Raw genomic sequence first — 16,615 nt, 5'->3', positions numbered from 1 at the left:
TATTGCAGAGAAACTGAAATCTGTTTTACCACTTTTTTACCGGCATGTTACCTGTGCAACTAGAGGCGACAAAACTCTAGATCACTTTTACTCCACACACAGGGCCCTCCCTCACACTCCATTTGGTAAATCAGACCATAACTCTATCTTCCTGCTTACAAGCAAAAACTCAAACAGGAAGTACCAGTGACGCGCTCAATACGGAAGTTGTCCGGGCTGTTTCGCTAGCACAGATTGGAATATGTTCTGGGATTAATCCGATAACATTGAGGAGTTTACCACATCAGTCACGGCTTCATTAATAAGTGCATCGACGTCGTCGTCCCCACAGTCACCGGTACGTACTGTACGTACATACCCCAACCAGAACCCATGGATTACAGGCAACATCCACACTGAGCTGAAGGCGTAGTAGTGCAGTTCTGTTTTTGTCGTGTGTCTGTAAATAGCCTGTAAATACCCTGTTTTTTTTGTATTTTTCGTACATATTTCCCTATCAGACTTTTCATCCTTCTACAAAATATACTTTCCTGCAACCCGCCTCACTCAATGTGGAACGGATTCTATTATTGACTTACCTTTTATCTAGAATCTCCAGTTGAAACTAGCTAGCCAGCTAACTAGCTACTTGCTATTAGCAACAGTTAGCGGTATTTCACCCAGAACATTGGATTTTTTTTCTGCGGGATTAATTTAATCACTGGATATTAATCACCAGATATTCGGCCAGTCTGCACAGCGCTTTATCGACACAGAACATATCAGTTTTTCTGCCGGAATCACTGAATCACTGGACCTTTAACTCCGGATTCATCGCTACCAGCTAGCTGCAACAAAATGAACGCTGTGGTCTGGCTAATCATCCTGAGCTAGGCCCATCTCCCGGCTATCTACCTCTCTGTCAACCGGACGGGACCACCTAGTGTTGACACGGAGCCCCGCCGATCCTACACGACTGGTCTGCCGACGAAATCGTCTGATGTGGTTACGACGTCGACCACGAAGATTCCATCTGCTAGCCCCGGCCCGCTAGCACACGCTAGCCGTGGCCTCTTACTCGCTAGTGCTTTAGCAGCCTCCGAACTATCCTATTGCTGTTCACCGGACCAGCTATACAGCTGATGTCTGCTGGACTGTTCCTTTTTACGGTACTACATCCTGTTTATGTTTAGCCTCAGCCCAAACATGGTTAGCTTATTGTTGTTTCGGTTATTTCTAATTGTACTATTTCACTGTAGATCCCCCAGCCCAGCTAAACCTGCCTTAGATAGCTCCTTTGTCCCACCCCCCATACACGCGGAGACCGACTCAATTGGTGCCTCCAGTGATGCTATCTCTTTCATTGTTACCCAACGCTTAGGTTTACCTCCACTTTACTCATATCCTTCCATATCCTTGTCTGTACATAATGCCCTGAATCTTTTCTACAATACCCGGAAATCTGCCCCCTTTATTCTATGTACCCAACGCACTAGAAGACCAGTTCTTAAAGCCTTTAGCCGTATCCTTATTCTAGTCCTCCTCTGTTCCTCTGTTGATGTAGAGGCTAACCCAGGCCCTGCAGCCCTCAGTATCACTCCTACTCCCCAGGCGCTATCATTTGCTGACTTCTGTAATCGCAAAAGTCTTGGTTTCTTGCACGTAAATATCAGAAGTCTACTTCCTAAGTTTGAGTTATTCACTGCGTTTGCACACTCCGCCAACCCTGATGTTCTAGCAGTGTCTGAATCCTGAATTCTGAAATTTCCATCCCCAACTATAACATTTTCCGTCTAGATAGAACTGCCAAAGGGGGTGGAGTTGCAATCTACTGTAGAGATATCCTGCAGAGCTCTATCATACTATCCAGGTCTGTGCCCAAACAGTTTGAGCTTCTACTTCTAAAAATCCACCTTTCCAGAAATAAGTCTCTCACTGTTGCCGCTTGCTACAGACCCCCCTCAGCCCCCAGCTGTGCCCTGGACACCATATGTGAATTTACATTTACATTTACGTCATTTAGCAAACGCTCTTATCCAGAGCGACTTACAGTTAGATTGATTGCCCCCCATTTATCCTCAGAGTTCGTACTGCTTGGTGACCTAAATTGGGATATGCTTAATACCCCGGCCATCCTACAATCCAAACTAGATGCCCTCAACCTCACGCAAATTATCAACGAACCTACCAGGTACAACCCTAAATCCGTAAACATGGGTACCCTCATAGATATCATCCTGACTAACATACCCTCTAAATACACCTCAGCTGTCTTCAACCAGGATCTCAGCGATCACTGCCTTATTGCCTGCGTCCGTAACGGGTCCGCGGTCAAACGACCACCCCTCATCACTGTCAAACGCTCCCTAAAACACTTTAGCGAGCAGGCCTTCCTAATTGACCTGGCCCAGGTATCCTGGATGGATATAGATCTCATTTCGTCAGTAGAGGATGCCTGGTTGTTCCTTAAAAGTAATTTCCTCTCAATCTTAAATAAACATGCCCCATTCAAAAAATACAGAACTAAGAACCGATATAGCCCCTGGTTCTCCTCAGACTTGACTGCCCTTGACCAGCACAAAAACATCCTGTGGCGTACTGCATTAGCATCAAATAGCCCCCGCGATATGCAACTTTTCAGGGAAGTTAGGAACCAAGCAGTCAGGAAAGCAAAGGCTAACTTTTTCAAACAGAAATTTGCATCCTGTAGCACTAACTCCAAAAAGTTTTGGGACACTGTAAAGTCCATGGAGAATAAGAGCACTTCCTCCCAGTTGCCCACTGCACTGAGGCTAGGAAACACTATCACCACCGATAAATCTACAATAATCGAGAATTTCAACAAGCATTTTGCTACAGCTGGCCATGCTTTCCATCTGGCTACCACTACCCCGGCCACCAACTCTGCACCCTCCGCTGCAACTTGCGATGTCATTTACAAAATAGCCTCCAAATGGAACTCAAAAGGGTTCCCCTACGTGGCACCCAAAAGTGTTTCCCCATAGGCACAAATGACAGAATGTCTATTGGTTTTAATTGTTTTATGATCTTTATCATACCCACAGATCCAGTGGTGTAGCAGCAAATGCAGGTTGCTGGCAACCGAGAGGTTGTGAGTTCACATCCCAAGTGAGGTTGACTCCCAAGTAATCAGAATTTTGCTGATCTGCAAAACCACAGCCAACATGCTTTATTGCAGTTAGATTTTTTTTTAAATTGTTTGTTGCAATATCTGTGTTTTTGCATTTACATTGATTGATTATGCTACACAAAGATAAATAACATACTTTTTTTTTTTTTTTACTAATCCAATCTGTTAGTTGTGTTGTGGAAAATAACCACAATACTTTATTACAAATAAGGTCTTACAGAGTTTTTGTTGCATCAAGAAATTACTTTATTAAAATTTCAACAAAGCCGATACCAATCTGCAGAGTGGCACCCATCCTTACGGTCTCCCTCCAACTTATATAGTCCTTTTCAGTTTTCCCACTCTTTTATTGCTCCACACCCACTTCCTTTGTCCCTGAGGATGGCTGAACTATTACTCAAACCAATCACTCGCTCCCCTGTCTTGCACACACACTCATGTTTAGTTTAAACATGACAAGGCCCTAAATTACACAAACCTCACCCCCTCATGCTGTAATCAATCAAGAAGATACCAAGGAGACAAAGGTCTAGCCCAAACTCTATTCAACCCTGGTGCCGCTCACTGTGTTTGAAGAGAGAGACAAAAGGCCACAAGCTAGTTTCAGTCTCTCATCAGATAAGACCGCCATGGATTTAAGTAAGAGCAAGCAATCTGACCATAGGGCAGATTTCCTCTCTACTCCCCCACACACACAGTGAAATGTCCCAAATAAATTCCTAGCCCAGTAACAAACAATTCTAACTCAATGTTCGTGATTAACCCAGTTCTATCTCCTAATTCAATAAAGAATACACATCATATCCCTCCTAATGGGATTACTAATCCCATAAATTTACAAAAGTATATTATGTTTATACTATCAACAACCATCCTTGCATTCAAAGTTATACTCATAATGAACAATATTAATATTTCTACCTCAACCAATGCCAATATAAGTGTTAGTATCCTAACACATTAAAACTGACGTAACGTTGTTTTAGCCATTCTACCTAGGACATGTTTAAGAATAATATCAATATCTTTAACTCACATAACGTCATTCAGATCAATCAGTCAGCTTACAATTCATAATCATACTCATATTAATTACCCAAAAACACATTTTGAATGACAATTCTTAGTTAGTCCCCTTGGTTCCATCATTCAAAGTTAAAACTCTCACCTTGGCACATATTGACACTGGCATACTGTATATATTATCACAATTCTAACATGACCTTCCTCATAACGAAAATTACAACAGATCAGTATCCCAATGCATTCCTAGTCTAAATTACTATACATTTAGCAGTATATACTACCTCCTCAATTCAACATACTACCTCAACTAACACTCCCTTCCTCTACCGGCACTCAATCTTCTGGTGTCCTCCTTATGTTCTTCAGATAGCTTCATAATTCATCTTGGATTGCCCATGGCAATGTCCCAATTCCAATGTCACAAATGAGCCGCCCCACCTCCACCATCATTCTGTTTTGTCCATTTTGCCAACCATTATACCCAATACTATGAAGAATGTTGTATTGGCATAGATCTTTCTTCCTGCTCACTCCACATGGACTCCTGTCACATTCTTGAGAGAAAAGGCACAAAAGAGAAGGCAATTGATTGCTTTGATTTGATGCTGGATTCAGGTCTCCTGGCAGAGGTGGTATCGGACAGGAACGTCTTCAATGCCTTTGTTGCTCCTCTTCAGCCGGGTAGAGGGTTTTTGGTTTTTATTGAGGTTTACACCGTTCTGGACCGAATTATCTCTGCTATGCATTTCAACACCATCCGTAGTAACCTCAGGAAAGGACAGATCATAACAGTTTAGTTGAGTTAATTTCAAATCCAAAACATCCCTATTAACATTGACTATATGACAAATCATTATGTTTCACCACTCATTCTTAATACCCATTTCTAATACTTGATCCTGCTGCCTGATAGATTTTTCTTTGAGGGGTCTCTGTATTCCAAAGCCTATCTGTTTAAACGCCCCCTAGTTTCACATTCTCCCTTGAATTATCCCAAATTATATAACCCAATTGTTTTATTGTAACATTCCTATATTTCCTCATAATCTATTTGATATTACTCTGGTGTTTCCCTTTCCCTTTTTCCTATTCTAACAATTGCTTACACTTCTCTCCTCATTCTGGTTGATCATAAAATTGCTTATAGTTAGAATTTCCTAAATATTACAAAAGTTGTGATTGAATCCTAGCACACAGTCCTGGTAAATGTGAAGATTTCGAACTACTGTTAATTATTTTAACGGAGATGTGGTGCATATTAGACTATTTTCTTTATTTAATTGTAATGTAAGATATTGTACTCATCTATACCAATCATTGTTTAACGACTCCTTCCATTCCCTTTCTTCTGTATTTGGTATGGCTCTAACATGTACAGGGTTTAGTGCACTTTCCCAAGGAATAACTACTCCAACAACACTTCCCCCTGGAACTCTAACACTAAGTACTACATCAAATTGTTTATCTAAGTCTTGAACTGTTATCCTAATGTCTATGATCCATCTGTCTTTTTCTTTTACTATCTTAAGGTCACCGTTACCCCGTGTGATTTCCCCATACTCCTTGTGCTGGTTCTTCCCACACCAATAACCATTTAACCCTTGTATTTTAATAGTGATCCCTTTCTGTATTTTTGTTATGGTTCCTGCCTGTGCAGGAATATACATTCTAATCCTGTCTATATCCCTTCTATGTCTTGTTCTTCTGCTCTTTACTATTATCAGTACCCCATTCCCCTTATTCTCAGGGAACTAGTCAAGTGCAGAGAAATCAATGATGGGGATATCTGGTGCGTATTGGAGGTCTGGAATCTCTCGGTGGTCTGGAATGTCTTGGAGGTCTGGAATCTCTCGCCGGTCTCTTAGTCATCAGTTCCCTCACTCTTGTACAATGGTTTAGATGATACCCGATCGCGCTCCCCTCTATCCGTACTGCCGTTGGTGTAACCTGGATGATGATGTATGGTCACTTTAGCTGTTAACCTTCTTCCTTCACTAGGGTCTCCGGATCAGCCAGAGTCCCTCTCAATCTATCGACATCGGTCTGTGAAGAGTGTCCTTCTATCAGCCTACCCATAAGGATGCTTGGAGTTACTGCTGCAAGGACACACAAGCACAGACACACACAAAAGACAACAATACTACCCAATGGCTGGGGTTGGAACACTCCTATAGTGGGAAACATGGATCAAAGTATCTGTCTCCGCCACTTTTACCATCATTGAGGTAGCCAACAACACCTGGTACAGACCCCTACACATAGGGTCTTTCCAACTCTTTCTTCCATAGTCTTTTACCATCACATAGTCTCCAGGGCGCAGAAAATACTCAGATTCTCCTACTCCGTTGGGCAGAGTTCCCTTCACCCATGGGAAAAAAATCTTAAGAACATTGTTAGGTAAGGTGAGACACAGTATGCTACTTATGTCCTCTCATCCGTCAGGAGAAGCCTTGAGATTAGGAAGCGCACCTGCTTCCAGCTCGTTGTAGTCCACTGATTTCATAGACAGACCCCCTCTACACCCTGCCTCCTATCACAAAAACAAAAAAGATTTAACCTAACCCATAACACATTATTACTACTGCTCATATCCTTAATACAATTTGCATATCTTACCACAAAAACATTAAAAATATTAAAACCATTAAAAACCATTAAAACTCCTGTAAACCCAAAAATCATTAAAACACCTGAAAAACCCCTGTAAGCCCAAAAATCATTAAAATCGTTAACACCTTCCCCCCTTTGGACACATGCATCACATCGTGATTCATGTGTTATAAAAACAAAACAACAACAATATTGCTTGTTAAACCAAAAACAATAACTGAACTTAAAATGACAACCCTTGATGATATCTTAACCCAATTGCATTCGATAACATTATTCAATGATATCTCTCCTTCAAGACTAACTCTCTCACTTCATCCTTGTCCTGTTTGGGATGATATATAGGATTAATGCCAAATTATATACTTCTTTACAATTCCTTATTAATATCAACCCCCAATTCAGCATGCCTCCGGATGTACAGTGTGGATGATCAGGCCACACTATAAAGCCAGGACAGAGGTCATTGAAATCATTCAATTAATTTTTCCATCAAATAGTATACTACTCATTAACAACCATCAAAACATTTCATAAATGTTGTATCCCAAGTGTGCAGTATGTCTTTAGTACAGTTCTTTTCAAAATAAATCACACGCATTTACTTATCCCTCAGTAAATAAAAGCCCAAATTACATGTGTTTGCCACTTTAAGATATTTCACTTCCATCCCGTGAAAAAACCCAAAATACAAATAAAAATCCTATACAGCTAACATTTCATACTAAGTGGTTTGTTTGTGGTTATTTGAACACCATATAGTAAAACAATAAACAAACAAAAAACGGCCAGGCCTTATTTATAGTCTCAGAAAATATTTCAAAGAAAAGAAAATCACTCCCCCCTTTTTCCTGGAAGAAAAAGTACACATTTAGTTCGTTTCCATTTTGATACCTCTTAATCCGTCCACACAATCTAAATTCGAAATTCTCACTCTCTTGCCACATCTCCTGATCCCTTCTTTCAGACAACCCTCAAGAACATCACTTGTGACTGCTCCCTTCTCCGATGAATTCCACAATCCAGCGCACATAAAATGAAATAAAATCCCATATGATTTAAACCCCTAGGCTTTTCCTTAGCCGCACTGCTACCACTCAATCACCCCCAACATGCTTTGTGACGTCGAAAACTCAAATATGCTATCTCTTGCCTCGTTGGTTGTACTTTCCCACATGCCCTGTGGCCCCCCTCCTATAAAATCATTTACTAATGTGATGATGGTTTCGCCCATTAGCGTCATCGTCATTCAACACCCATAACACTTTACTACAATCCATAACACTCAAATTCAACCCCTCTAGCGATTGTTTAAATGCAGCATGATACACCATTTGACCATTTGTAACCCTCATTCGCGCTGTCACCATACATACTGTCAATTTACATTTCACCTTTCAGAATTCATTATATTTGACCCTCGGAAGGATTCTTTAACCCCACTGAACGTAATACTTTTCCCTCTCACAAATACAGTCAATTCCTCAGTGTAAGGAATCAGTGATATTTGATCCCAAGTATCTATTAAAATGTTGTTTGAGACGTGGTCTCCTACATCTCATTTACATTTAGCAGACACTCTTATCCAGAGCGACTTACAGTTAGTGCATACATTTAAAAAAATATATATATATACTGGCCCCCCGTGGGAATCGAACCCACAACCCTGGCGTTGCAAACGCCATGCTCTAACAACTGAGCTACCTCCCTGCCGGCCATTCCCTCCCCTAACCTAGACGACGCTGGGCCAATTGTGCGCCGCCCCATTGGTCTCCCGGTTGCGGCCGGCTACGACAGAGCCTGGATTCGAACCAGGATCTCTAGTGCCTTAGCTAGCACTGCGATGCAGTGCCTTAGACCACTGCGCCACTCGGGAGTCTCCCTCATCATTCATACTGTAGGGGATTTCCATCAATCCGTGAAGAAAGACTCCCAATCAAGACACATCGGACATTTTAATGTTTCATTAAGTGGAATATACACCTATAACATAACAAATCCATAACCACTTTCCAGTATTCTAATCATTTCAACTTGCTGCCTTGATTTTAGTAAAAATATAAATTGTTGTGTAATCAATCCAGAACCTACAAAAAGTTAGTCCTGTCCCCTAGTCCAAAATAACAGTTTATACCTAAATGTGATTGTTCTCATCTCCTTGATGTGGAAACCTGCTGCTTCCTTTTTTCTACTTCTATCTCTACATGCCCTGTTATTGAGACTAACCCTGTGACCGGAGAATACTGCCCCCCTTCTGTGTATGGTGGTGGTGTAGTTGAACCAGCCTTTTTTGGTTCACTCCCTCTCTCCATTTTCTCTCTTTCTCTCTCTTCTAATTTTGTTCTTATTATTTGTTCCCTTATCTCATCAATTTCCTCTCACACTGTTACATCAAATGTTCCCTCCTTTGGCCATTTAGTTACTATTTTCCTGGTCCTTTTTTCCCATTTGTCAGAGATATTACCAATATTACTATTTTCTGGGAACCTTCTCTTCATGATTGCTACTGGTGTTCCTGCCATCTCTACTTCTTGTGTGGTTCAGTGTCTATATTAGGGTGTAAGGTAAATTATTCCTGTTGTCTTTCTCAGCTAAATGTTTTATATCCCTCAGTTAATGGTATTTTTCTTCCTAATATATCTTCATACTTTTCTTCTTTCCTTAAAATGAGATTTTATCCCTTGCCTTTCCTTTACTATCCTTCTATAATTACTGGATCAATGACACTTGTAATAACTATTTTACATTAAATTGTGCCTTTTTCTGATAATGTTATAATTGTAGCCTATTGCATTACTTTAGTTTAAAATATAAGATTTGGACTATGACTGATTTATTGTTATTTTTTGTATTGTATTGATGTTTATTTTGTTTGTTTTTTTTCATTTCCCCCAATTGATTATTTTTCTTGTTCACTACCTGTACAGTAGGTGGTGGCATGCACCTTTTAGATTTGTTTGTGGACTGACATAATACCAGAGAAGAAGAAGAAGATAGTTTAGGTTGTCTCATTAATTAATTAATTAATTATAACCCTGGCAGTCATTCAGAATGCAGATTGTGTAAATCTATTCAGGCTCGATTCCTATTGGAATTAAACATCACTTTGCAAGCCAGCATGTGACTTGATGCTGGTTTTGCTTTAGCTTATGCTGGTCACCAGTGTCCAAAACACAGCGATGGCTGGTCACCAGCCAAAACACAACGAAGGCTGGTCACCAGCGAAAAACACAACGAAGGCTGCTCACCAGCGAAAACACAACGAAGGCTGGACACCAGCGAAAACACAATGAAAGCTGGTCTGCCAGCATAACCAGCTAGACCATGCTGGTCAGATCAGCTTGACAAGCTAGACCATACTGGTCTACCAGCATAACCAGCTAGACCATGCTGGTCGGCCAGCTTGACCAGCTTCTGACCAGCATGAACCAGCATGGACCAGCTTGAAATTTATGCTGGTCTATGCTGGTCTAAGCAGGGGTGACCTGTGATAAGATCTGAATGTCTTCTCAATAATTGCCTAGTTCAGGGCAGGACAAAAACATATGCATAAAAGTGCCCACACCGTTTTTACACCTGCTACTTTATGCAAGCCTTCAAAGCTTCCTCATTCCCTATCAGAACTTGAAGATCAGAGTACATGTACGAAATTAAACCTCTTCTCCAGCCACATTTTGTCAGTTGTAGATGTATTCATGGGCTGAATCCTACCTCCCTGTTGAGTGGCAATATAATGCCTTCAACATGCAATTCTGTTAAAGGGGTAGTTCACCGTCAGCCGACGCATCGATAGCCAACCTAAATGTAAAAATGACTGTCATCCTCTGAAGCACTTTCGCACCCACCCAGACCAAAACGTTGTGTCTTCAGTCATTGGGCAGAAAATGTAATTGGCTGCGTTTACACAGGCAGTCCAAATTTGATATTTTTTTTTGACCAATCAGATCAGTTCTGAAAAAGGTTTTGATGTGATTGGTCAAAAGACCAATTAGTGGAGGATGCATGTTAGTGCCAGGTATAAACAAGGCTTCTTTTTTTGGGGGGGGTACTTTTGACCCCTTTTTCTTCCCAATTGGTAGTTACAGTCTTGTCCCATCACTGCAACTCCCGTATGGACTAGAGAGAGGAGAAGGTCGAGAGCCATGCGTCCTCTGAAACACGACCCCGCCAAGCCACACTGCTTCTTGACACACTCCTCGCTTAACCTGGAAGCCAGCCGCACCAATGTGTCGGAGGAAACACTGTACAGCTGGCGACCGAAGTCAGCGTGCATGCGCCCGGCCGCCACAAGCAGTCACTAGAGCGCGATGGGACAAGGACATCCCAGTCAGGCAAACCCTCCCCTAACCCGGACGACGCTGAGACAATTGTGCGCTGCCTCATGGGTCTCCCGGGTGTGGCCGGCTGCTACACAGCCCGGGATCAAACCTGGATCTGTAGTGACGCCTCTAGCACTGCCTTAGACCGCTGCGCCACTCGGGAGGCCCCATAAACGAGGCTTCTGTCCGTCTGTCGCTCTGACTGTCTAAATTGCTTAAAAATCCATCCCCTCCTTGTCTCCTTCACGTCATCTCCACTGATTGGAGAAAGACTTCACAGTTTGGTCAGTTCTTTCAGATTAGTGCAATGAAGGAAAGCAAGCGAGAAGACAGGAAGGAGGGAGAGGCAGACAGCAGGGGAATACATAGGAGTGTCCTTTGTTCTGCTGTAAGCAGACATACAGGGAGGGAACTGTGACTATAGCCTAGGGTGACGTGGGATAGCGGAAGGGAGGGGGCGGAGGGAGGAGACAAAAGGGAAGAGTATACTTCCATTTCTAACTTTTACCCCTTTCATTCACTTGACAGTAGGACAGAGACAGCACAGTTGCGGGTCATTTAAGTGGACAGTTAGCATGTTTCATTCAAACAACAGCCTGCACCCACACCGGCAGTCAGTGGAAGATTACTTTATGCTTTGAATGATGTGTGTTTGTTTTTTTACGGTGTTAATGTAACTAAACTGTGGAGATGACTTTTTAGTCTCTCTTGACAAACATATTCTTTGTCTCAACGAGATGCCCTGGTTAAATGAAGGTTACATTTTAAAAAGTTACAAAAGTGTAACCCAGCTTTGAAAGTTAACCCTGTCATTCAGGTCAAGTCTCCTTTGCTCTTTAGAAGGCTGTGTGTTTGGTTTGACCACAACTTAAAATGACACTAACATTAGACGTTTCTCACGTCACAGGAAATGCACTGTTGGTTCCATAGAAAATAATCTGCTCACCCACAAGTCACAATTAGCAAGCCATGTTTCCAACATGAGAATTAATACTATTGATAAATGCTACCCTTCGGAAACATTGTTCAACATGAGTGCATATACACATGCTGGTTTGTGGGCGGTTATTCTCACTCATCTTTTCATAGATAGAGGTAGGTTAAAAGGTTATTTATTGACTATACGTATTAATGTGGCCATGAAAAAAAAAACTTCTCACCGAGCTTAGCTTCTGTTTGCTACCTTTTTAATTCCGATAGTGTATGCATCCAGGCTTTTCAGGTTTATAAAAATATATAATAGATTACATTTCATTCCAATTTTTAAGTACTTATATATTAGTTGCTCTTCTCTTTTCATAGTTTCCTTTATACTGTATAGCATTGGGATAGTGCAACCCTGTCTCGTTTTCCTCACTCTTGTCCTCTTCTTCCCTCCTCCTCCCTCTCCCTCTCTTTCTCTCCTTCTTTATCCCTCTCCCTGTAGATGTGGGTTGTTTTGGTCTCCTCTCGGGAGCATGGACACGTGTAAAGAGCTCAGACAATGTGGTCTATGCTGTGATCACAAGGGGTACCTGCCTATCTCCTATCAGTGTGCGTGTGTGAGTGCGTGCGTGCGTGTGTGCATGCTTGTGGGCTTGGGAGGCGAGGGGTCAACTGTGCATGTTTTCATACCTTTCTGTGATGAGTGTGTAGTCCTCACCTCCTTGAGCCAACTAATTGCCTACTTACCAGGGTAACGAAAAGTCACACACACATTTCCAATTACAACTTCATTCATCCTCCTCATCATCTTCCACTTCCTCCTTGTCCTAACCTGACCTCTGACCCTGTGTCTCCCAGACGACGGTGAGGCAGTGAGCAGCTCCTACGAGTCCTACGATGAGGAGGAAGTGACCAAGGGGAAGTCATCGTTGTCGGCGCAGCACCAGTGGCCGTCCACCGAGGCGTCCATCGAGCTGATGAAGGATGCGCGCATCTGCGCCTTCCTCTGGAGGAAGAAGTGGCTGGGCCAGTGGGCCAAGCAGCTGTGTGTCATTCGAGAACATCGCTTCCTGGTGGGTTGTAGGACTAGACGGTTTAGATTGTCCCTACCAGCTCGTCTGAGGCCACACACACACACACAAACACACACACACACACACACACACACACACACACACACACACACACACACATTAATACATGTAAATACTGAGAGAGGAGGAAAAAGGGATAGAAAGATGGTGACATAGAGATATAGCCACTACCTACACAGCCATGCTCATAAACCAACCACATTACTCTCTTGTCAAGTTAGGTGCCTTATCGTGTGTGGGGGACTATGTTCACATACTACTTGTAGGCCCTATAGTGAAAATAGCTCCACTTTTACATATACAGAAAAACATAACCAATTTTGAAATAGAAAGTTCTCTCCTCTCTATAGTAAGAATATGGTACCAGACAGACTATATCTACACTGACATTAAGTAGCTATTTGTTTATGTAGTGTCATTTTAGGAGCAGGGTTCGGAAACTTCATTTCTGAGAAAATGTGATTTCCTGAGTAGGAAATGACAGACATACTGGTTATTTAACATCCATTTATCTGTCGTTAAGGATCATGAGGATCATTTTTACATTTACATTTTAGTCATTTAGCAGACGCGACTTACAAATTGGTGCATTCAACTTAGGATAGCCAGTGGGACAACCACCTTTTATTTTGTAAAAAAATTTTTATGGGGGGTGTGGGGGGGGGTAGAATGATTACTGTTATACTATTCCAGGTATTCCTTAAAGAGGTAGGGTTTCAAGTGTCTCCGGAAGGTGGTCAGTGACTCCACTGTCCTGGCGTCGTGGGGGAGCTTGTTCCACCATTGGGGTGCCAGAGCAGCGAATAGCTTTGACTGGGCTGAGCGGGAACTGTGCTTCCGTAGAGGTAGGGGGGCTAGCAGGCCAGAGGTGGATGAACGTAGTGCCCTCGTTTGGGTGTAGGGTCTGATCAGAGCCTGAAGGTAAGGAGGTGCCGTTCCCCTCACAGCTCCGTAGGCAAGCACCATGGTTTTGTAGTAGATGCGAGCTTCAACTGGAAGCCAGTGGAGTGTGCGGAGGAGCGGGGTAACATGAGAGAACTTGGGAAGGTTGAACACCAGACGGGCTGCAGCGTTCTGGATAAGTTGTAGGGGTTTAATGGCACAGGCAGGTAGCCCAGCCAACAGCGAGTTGCAGTAATCCAGACGGGAAGTGCCTGGATTAGGACCTGTGCCGCTTTCTGTGTAAGGTAGGGTCGTACTCTGCGAATGTTGTAGAGCATGAACCTGCAGGATCGGGTCACCGCTTTGATGTTAGCGGAGAACGACAGGGTGTTGTCCAGGGTCACGCCAAGATTCTTTGCACTCTGGGAGGAGGACACAATGGAGTTGTCAACCGTGATGGCGAGACCATGGAGCGGGCAGTCCTTCCCCGGGATCATTAACGATAATGATAATTTTGTTTCCTAATGGACCATAGGCATGGGCTGTTGTCGAAATTGGCCTAGCTTCCTTTAAAGTATAGGCGTTGGATAAGCGCATCTGCTAAATTACTCAATTGTAAATGTTAATATGGTCATTTAGTCAGTTTTTTCCAAAGCGACTAAATTCTAACAATTGACAATTCAATTGTATGTATACCCAGTATATTATGTGTACCATGTGGCAATCTGTAACGTATACGCTGGGAGTCAGGAAGCAGGTGCAGAAGGTAAGAATGAGGCAGATAAACAAAATAGGAGAAGCGTACTGAATGTGACCAAAACCAACACTGCCTGATGCTACTGAGGGCTAAATAAAGGGAGAGTAATCAAGGTGATGATGAGGTCCAGGTGTGCGTAACGATGGGGAGCAGGTGTGCGTAATAATGGTTGCCAGGACCGGTGGTTAGGCCGGCGATGTAGAGCAGGGGAGCGGGAGTAGGCGTGACACAATCAAACCCACAACCATAATGTACTAACCAGGCTCCAACCCAATGTTTCTCAGTCCATTCCTGGGGGACCCCCTGAGTGAGCACATTTTTGTTATAGCCCCACACTAACACACCTGATTCTACTTATCAACTAATAGCAAGCACTTGATCAGTTGAATCATGTACAGTGCCTTCAGAAAGTATTCATACCACTTGACTTATTCTACCTTTTGTTGTGTTACAGCGATTACAGCTGTGAGTCTTTCTGGGTAAGTCTCTAAGAGCTTTCCACACCTGGATTGTGCAGCATTTGCCCATTATTCTTTTCAAAATTCTTCAAGCTCTGTCAAATTGGTTGTTGATCATTGTTAGACAACCATTTCAGATCTTGCAATAGATTTTCAAGTAGATTTAAATCAGAACTGTAACCCGGCCACTCAGGAACATTCACTGCCTTCTTGGTAAGCAACTCCAGTGTAGATTTGGCATTGTGTTTTAGGTTATTGTCCTGCTGAAAGGTAAATTAATCTCCCAGTGTCTGGTGGAAAGCAGACTGAACCAGGTTTTCCTATAGGGTTTTGCCTGTTCTTAGCTCCATTCCCTTTATTTTTATCCTGAAAAACTCCCCAGTCCTTAATGATTACAAGCATACCCATAACATGATGCAGACACCACTATGATTGAAAATATGGAGAGTGGTACTCAGTAATGTGTTGTATTGGATTTGCCACAAACATAACACTTTGTATTCAGGACAAAAATGTATTGCTTTGACAGATTTTTTGCAGTATTACTTTAGTGCCTTGTTGCAAACAGGATGCATGTTTTGGAATATTTTTATTCTGTACAGGCTTCGTTCTTTTCACTCTGTCAATTAAGTTAGTATTGTGGAGTAACTACAATGTTGTTGATCCATCCTCAGTTTACTCCCATTACAGCCATTAAACTCTGTAACTGTTTTGGCCTCACAGTGAAATCCCTGAGCGGTTTCCTTCCTCTCCGGCAACTGAATCAGGAAGGAAGTCTTTATCTTTGTAGTGACTGGGTGTATTGATACACCATCCAACGTGTAATTAACAACTTCACCATGCTCAAAGGTATATTCAATGTCTACTTTTTTTATTTTTTTACCCATCTACCAATAGGTGCTCTTCCTTGCGAGGCATTGGAAAACCTCCCTGGTCTTTGTGGTTGAACCTGTGTTTGAAATTCACTGCCTGACTGAGGGACCTTACAGATAATTTTATGTGTGGGGTACAGAGATGAGGTAGTCATTCAAAAATCATGTTAAACACTATTATTATGTGACTTTTTAATTCCATTTTTACTCCTGAACTTTATTTAGGCATGCCATAAAAAAGGGGTTGAATAATTATTGACTCAAGACATTTCAGCTTTTCATTTCTAATTAATTTGTTAACATTTTGAAAAACATAATTCCACTTTAACATTATGGGGTTTTGTGTGTAGGCCAGTGACAAAACATCTCAATTTAATCCATTTTAAATTCAGGCTGTAACACAACAAAATGTGGAAAAAGTCAAGGGGTGTGAATACTTTCTGAAGGTGCTGTATGTTAGTGCTGGGCTAGGACAAAAATATGCACCTCCCTGGAATGAGTTGGCAGACATTGCTCCAACCAACTAAGCCATCTTTCCATCAC

The 16,615-nt window shown here is 42.3% G+C and overlaps 1 protein-coding gene across 1 annotated transcript in view; it reads left to right on the top strand.

The window, feature by feature from the left end:
- afap1l2 (actin filament associated protein 1-like 2) overlaps positions 1 to 16,615 on the top strand; it is a 207,698-nt gene that overhangs the window by 146,587 nt on the left and 44,496 nt on the right. Inside the window, exon 6 of the mRNA XM_084170096.1 lies at positions 12,868 to 13,082. Coding sequence (XP_084026222.1) covers positions 12,868 to 13,082 — 215 coding nt within the window. The remainder of the gene's footprint in view (positions 1 to 12,867; positions 13,083 to 16,615) is intronic.

This window comes from Coregonus lavaretus, assembly GCF_964263955.1.
Source record: "Coregonus lavaretus genome assembly, chromosome: 1".
NCBI classification, from domain to species: domain Eukaryota; kingdom Metazoa; phylum Chordata; class Actinopteri; order Salmoniformes; family Salmonidae; genus Coregonus; species Coregonus lavaretus.
The sequence above is the reverse complement of the archived record's forward strand: the minus strand, read 5'-3'. Positions and strand labels throughout refer to the sequence as shown.